Below are 6495 nucleotides of genomic sequence, written 5' to 3' on the forward strand. Positions count from 1 at the left end.
CACTGGCTGGGCCAGAATTTATTGCCTGATCCTAGTTGCTCTGGCTTTGAGATTATGACAGAAAACTAGTGCAAAATATGAAACGTAGCAAAACTTTCTATAAGTACATAAAAAGGAAGAGAGTAGCTAAAGTGAATGTTGGCCGCTTAGAGGACGAGAATGGAGAATACAGAAATACTAGATGCACTAAATCAATATTTGCCTTAATTCTTACAGTAGAGGTCACTAGTACCATCTCAACAGTGACAGGTTATTAAAAAGGACGAACTTAAAACACTTGCCTTCACTGGGAAAAAGTACTGAGGAAACTATTAGGACTAAAAGCAGGCAAGTTCTCAGGTCCTGATGGCCTACACCCCAGGGTCTTAAAGGAAGTGGCAGCAGAGATAATGGATGCATGGTTATAATATTTCAAAATTCCCTGGATGTGGGAACAGTTCAAGTGGATTGAACAAATACTAATGCAACTCCCTTACTCAATAAGGGAGGGAGGCAGAAAGTAGAAAACTGTAGACCAGTTAGTTTAAAGTTAGTCATTGGAAATTAATTTGGATCCGTTATTAAGGAAGCAGCGACAGGATATTTGGAAAGTCGGCATGGTTTTATAAATGGTAAGTTGTGTTTATATAAGCCCTCCTGCCCAATTAGCAGCTAACCCTTTAACCTCACCATCTACATGAGCTCATTACTCCTGTGGCCTTGCTTACTGACAAGGCATCCCTGTCGACTTCCCAAATACCTCTTTCAACCTCACTTTCTGCTACCCTTGTCCATTAATTTAAAAATGTCTAAGCTGCTTACAGTTGCACCCTCAAACTACTAGCTGTCTTGGGATCAGAAAGGGGATTTGCACAATGAAGCAAGAGCTATAACTGAGGTACTAAATTCAGAGGTACTAAATTCACTTTGATCAGTCTTTACCAAGCAAGATAATGCTACTCAGGCCATATTGTTTGTTTGTGTGTGTGTTGGGGGGAGAAGGGGGAGATGAAACATTCAGTCACTATTAGGGTTTAAAATAAGGAGAAGGAATTAGATTGGCTATCTGTACTTAAAATTGACAGGACACTAGGACCAGATGCAATAAATCTAAAGATACTGATGGAAGTGAGAGTATAAATTTCTTCTAAAAATTCATTCACGGGATGAGGGCATTGCTGGCTAGGCCAGCATTTATTGCCCATCCCTCAGTTATGAGTAAACCACATTGCTGTGGGTCTGGAGTCACATGTAGGCCAGAACAAGTAAGGATGACAGTTTCCTTCCCTAAAGGGCATTAGTGAACCAGATGGGTTTTTCCGACAACTGACAATGGATTCACGGTCATCATTAGACTCTTAATTCCAGATATCAAATTCCACCAGCTGCTGTGGCTGGATTCGAACCCAGGTTCCCAGAACATTGCCTGGGTTTCTGGATTAACAGTCTGGCAATAATACCACTAGGCCATTGCCCCACCCCTACCCCCAGAGATCCTGGCAATTATTTTTTTCCAGTTTTTCTTAGATGGGAGAGTTGCAAACATTATATCCTTGTTCAAAAATGGTGTAAGGATAAACTAAGCAAATACAAACTGGTCAGCTTAAACTTCAGTGGGTTGGAAACTTCTAGAAACAATAAATCGCGACAAATACATGATAGCTAGGGAGAGCCAGCATGGATTTTTTAAGTGAAGATCGTATTTATCTAACTTGCTGGAGTTTTGTGAAGAAGTGACAAAGAAGTTGGTTGAGGTGTGAAGGGACTTCCAAAAGGCACTGGATAAAGTGTGGCATAAGAGGCTTGCGAGCAAAGTAAGATCTCATGGGATAAAAGGCGCAGTAGGAACATGGATTCAAAATTGGCTGAGTTACGGGAAACAGAGTAACAGTTAACACATGATTTTCAGGCTGAGGAAGGTAAACACTGGAATTCCCCTTGGGTCTGTGTTAAAACTTACTTTTCCTGATATAAATAAATTGTCTACACTTTAGTATGCAATGCACAAGTTTCAAAATTTGTAAGGGATACAAACATGGAAGCATTATAAACTGTGAGAAGCATGGTGTAGAAATTCAATTGGACATGAGATGGGTGGTACAGTGGCTCAGTGGTTAGCACTGTTATCTCACGGTGCCAGGGACTCGGGTTCGATTCCAGCCTTGGGTGACTGTCTGTGTGGAGTTTGCACATTCTCCCTATGTCTGCATTTCCACCGGGTGCTCTGGTTTTCTCTCACAGTCCAAAGATGTGCAGGTTGGGTAGATTGGTCATGTTAAATTGCCCATAGGGTGCAAGGATGTATAGGTTAGGTGAATTAGCCATGGGAAATGCACGGGATGGGGGTGGGACTGGGTGGGATGTTCTTCGGAGGGTTGGTGGGACTCAGTGGGCCAAAAGCACAGCTTCTACACTGTAGGGTTCCATGATTCTATGAGACGACTTGATAGAGTGGGTGGATAGATTGGAGATTAAGTTCAATGTGGAGAAATTTTGTTCATACGTTTTGATACAAAGAACATGGAGAGACAGTAAAAATAAATAAAACAACTCTAAAGAGGTTGCAGGATCTCAGGGACCTTAGTGTGTGTGTTCATAAGTAATTAAAGGTGGCCGAACAGGCAAATAAAGCATACAGCATTCTGGGCAATATTCATTGAGTCATAGAACGCAAGAATTACAAAGAGAGGAAAGCCACATTTGTTTGTTTTTGAATATGTGCCTTCTAACATGTTTCCGAAATTCCTTTTTTCAGAATAAAGTTTCAAGTCTGAACAGAACCAGTTCTCGGCGCAGCAGTCGTCAGAAACCAAGATTAATGCCATCAGAACTACCTAAAGAAGAAACGGAAAGAATTGCTAAGATTTTTGCAGGGCACTTTACAGAAGATAGCTGAAAAAAGTATTTCAGATAATACAATTTTAGAGTTGGTAACATAATTCACGTCTGGAATTGAAGATGTCCACGTAAATTGCCCCTGACTTTCAATGCTGCATTTAGAGCTACTTGCTTTTTGCTAATGAGACCTGAACAATAAATGAAATAAAGTTTATTACCAATGATACCAATTTGCCTCTGGAAGGGAAACACAAACATAGTTATCATGTTTTATTGCATATCAGTTCAGCCTATTTGGTCCGCAAGTTCTGCTTTCTTATGAATTATAGTGCACAGAAATTCTACTTCAAATGGAAGTACAAGCTTTGAATTTCCATCTTCCTCATTACCAATGGAAATTTATCTTCCTTCTCCCACAGCATCATAAGTGATGTGCTAAGCAGCCTAGAACAGATGACGTTGGGGCAGTGTTAAGCATACGGCACAGATCAGCAAGACAGTACCTTTTTTACACTCCCTACTTTGTAAAACATTGAAATAATAAAGCTACGGCACTTATTTCAACGCAGTGTTTTCATTGCCCACTTGTAAGAATTTTCAATCATTTAGTTCCAGTACATATGATCCATTTGAGTAGCTCAAATTACATAAGCAATCTCTTCCAAATCTTTACAATGAGATTTTTACCTTAGCTGTACAGGATTCTGGTGCTTGCACTGGGAAAAATCTTACTCATGAATTCACGGAAGTACCTAAGTAACTGGACCACGTACACTGAATGTGTGAACCTGAACACTTGGAATAATAGAAAAGTGGACAGGGGTATCATTACATTAAAATAAATGAACTTATGGTATTAGTCTGTTGTCCATTTTGGGGGAAAAAAAAACTATTGAACAGATTGCTTGTTTCAGGATGAGCTGGTAGAGATCAGCAATGGGTAGTTGTTCTATTCCTCTTCACAATATAATTGTTGCAGTTCTAGGTGCATTCTCCGAACTGCTGTTTACTTTGCAAAAAGACTATTGTGCAGGAACAAATGAACCAGGTCTTAAATGGGTGTTACTTTCTTCAAACCTCTAATCCAGTTTGGTTGTCTATTTGAGGAATACTTTTTTTTTTACATTGTTATATTGGGCCATATATTAAGGGAAAGCCATGGTCCCCTGGGGTGTATTCACAAAAGCAGCTATTGTCTCCTTTCCTGTGCTTCAGTTTTGACATCAATATACAATGTCAATCTGCAATGTACTTGTTTGGTCTTTACTGTACAGGAAAGAGGAAGATGACTCAGTACCTTTCAGGTGTACACTTGGTAACATCGTTTTGTAGTGCCAATGAGAAGCAAATTGGACCACTATTAATAAGTTATTATTAGTAATAATATTATAGTATTGTAAAATAGGAGCAGGAATAGGCCATTCAGCTCCTTAAGGCTGCCCTGCCATTCAATAAGGTAATGATGGTTCTGCCCAGGCCTCAACCCCTCTTTCATGCTTCATAGGCTTCAACTCCCTGAAATTTCAAAAATATATCTATCTCTTTAAGTACTTTGTGACGTAGCCTGCACAATTCTCTGGGATAGAGAATTCTAGACATTCTGTACTTTCTGGGAGAAGAAATTACTTGGCATCTCAGTTTTAAATGAGGCCCCTTATTCTGTAACTATGTTCCTTAGCTTGAGGTTAACCCATTAGTGGAAGCATCTTCTTAATATATTAAGGTTCTTGCGAAGATTTGTAGCTCGGATTGTGGGTGAGGTTGTTGATTTGCTCGCCGAGCTGGTTGGTTATAGTTCAGACGTTTCGTCACCATGCTAGGTAACATCATCAGTGCAGCCTCCAATGAAGCAATGTTGTTCTACTCCACTTATAATTTATATGATCTGGTCTGTTGAGGTGTTTTGTGTCATTTCTGGTTCTTTTTTGCAAGGATTTGTATATGGGATCTAATTCCACATGTTTATTGATAGCATTATGTGTGGAGAACCAGGCTTCTAGGATATATACAAACCCTTACAAAAAAGAACCGGAAATGACACAAAACACCAACAGACCGGATCATATAAATACTAAGCGGAGAAGAACTACATCGCTTCATTGGAGGCTGTACTGATGATGTTGCCTAGCGGGGTGATGAAACGTCTGACTACAACCAGCCAGCTCGGCGAGCAAGTCAACAACCTCATCTTCTTAACATCTTCCCTGTCAAGCCTCCTAAAATCACCCCTCATTCTTCTAAACTCTAATGAATAACCTGTTTAACCATAAGTAAATCCCTTCATTCAGAAATCAGTCTGCTGAATCTCTGTTGAACTGCCTCCAGTTGCAAAATATTCTTTTTGAAATACAGGGACCACAGCTGTATGCAGTACTCCTAAGTGCAGCCACGCCAACACCCTGTACAGTTGGAATGAGACTTCCCCATTTTTAAGCTCCAACCCTATCACATAAGGCCAAAATTCCACTTGCCTGCTTAATTACTTGCTGTACCTGTGTGCCAACATTTTGTGTTTCATGTACAATAACACCCAGAGCACTCTGTGCTGCACATTTTTGGAATCTGTCTCAGTTTAAATTAGTCTTTTTTTTATTTTTCCTGACAAAGTGCATGACCTCACACTTCCCTACATTAAACTCCATCTGCTGAGATTTTACCCTCTTGATCTACCTAACTACATCCCCTACAGATTTCTAATATCCTCATCATAAAATACCTTCCTAACTATTAGTGTCAGCAAATTTGGGTACATCACACTCAGCTTTATGTTCTTTAAATAAGGTCTGATTATGTGCTGTTTAAAAGTACAGAATGTCAAATTCATAGGGCAGTTATGTGCATACTTCTATGTAAATGAATGAGAGAGCTTCATTTAGTTGGCATTGTTTTAATCTATTTGTATTTGTATGAACTTAAATCTTGTATAGTAAGCTGTTAAATTTTAACATTCTTTTGTGTCAGTCAGAATTACGTCTTTGGTTTTTCAGAAATATTGCAGTATAATAAATTATTTTTCAATGTGGTATTTTTTGTTTTCTTTGACACACAGTTGTCTGATTTACTGAAACCATTTGAAACATTCTGTTGATCTGATTGACTTTCATTAGGAATAGGAACCTGCTCGATCACTCAGCTACATCATAGCTAATCTTCTACTGTCAGTGCTGTTTTCCCACACTATTCTCAAATTGTTTGATGTTTTCAAAATCTAGAAAATCATTGATCTCTGTTTTGAACATAATGATTAAGCCATGTAGCCCCTTGGGGCTAGATAATTCCAAAGATTCACCACCCTCTGAGTGAAGAAATTCCTCCTGATCTCAGACCTAAATGGCTTGCCTCTTATCTTGAGACAGTGCCCCTTGGTTCTAGATCCTGTGCCCAGGGAAATGCTTTCATCAATCTACTCTGTCAGATGTACAAGAGCTTTGTGTATTTCAATGAGATAATGTTTCAATGCGATAATTTTCCATTCTTCCAAACTCAATTGGACTTTATATCACAAAAGATACTCTAAAATAACAGGTATGCTTAATATAGTAATTAGCACTGTTGATAAATTTTTACATTATTGTACATAGTGGATATCTTTATACATGGAAACACTGTATCTTTGTATAGTTTATACAAGTTGATGTCAATTTATCAGTTTCTAAAATAAATGATTAATTAATCTCA

General features: G+C 38.8%; 1 protein-coding gene across 1 annotated transcript in view; it reads left to right on the plus strand.

The window, feature by feature from the left end:
• Positions 1–6495, plus strand: part of LOC109910656 (C2 domain containing 3 centriole elongation regulator) — a 97945-nt gene extending 91450 nt beyond the window's left edge. Inside the window, exon 21 of the mRNA XM_048597900.1 lies at positions 2735–6495. Within this exon, the coding sequence (XP_048453857.1) occupies positions 2735–2875 (141 nt within the window). The 3' untranslated portion in view covers positions 2876–6495. The remainder of the gene's footprint in view (positions 1–2734) is intronic.

Source organism: Rhincodon typus, chromosome 6 (genome assembly GCF_021869965.1).
Source record: "Rhincodon typus isolate 14 chromosome 6, sRhiTyp1.1, whole genome shotgun sequence".
Lineage (NCBI taxonomy): Eukaryota > Metazoa > Chordata > Chondrichthyes > Orectolobiformes > Rhincodontidae > Rhincodon > Rhincodon typus.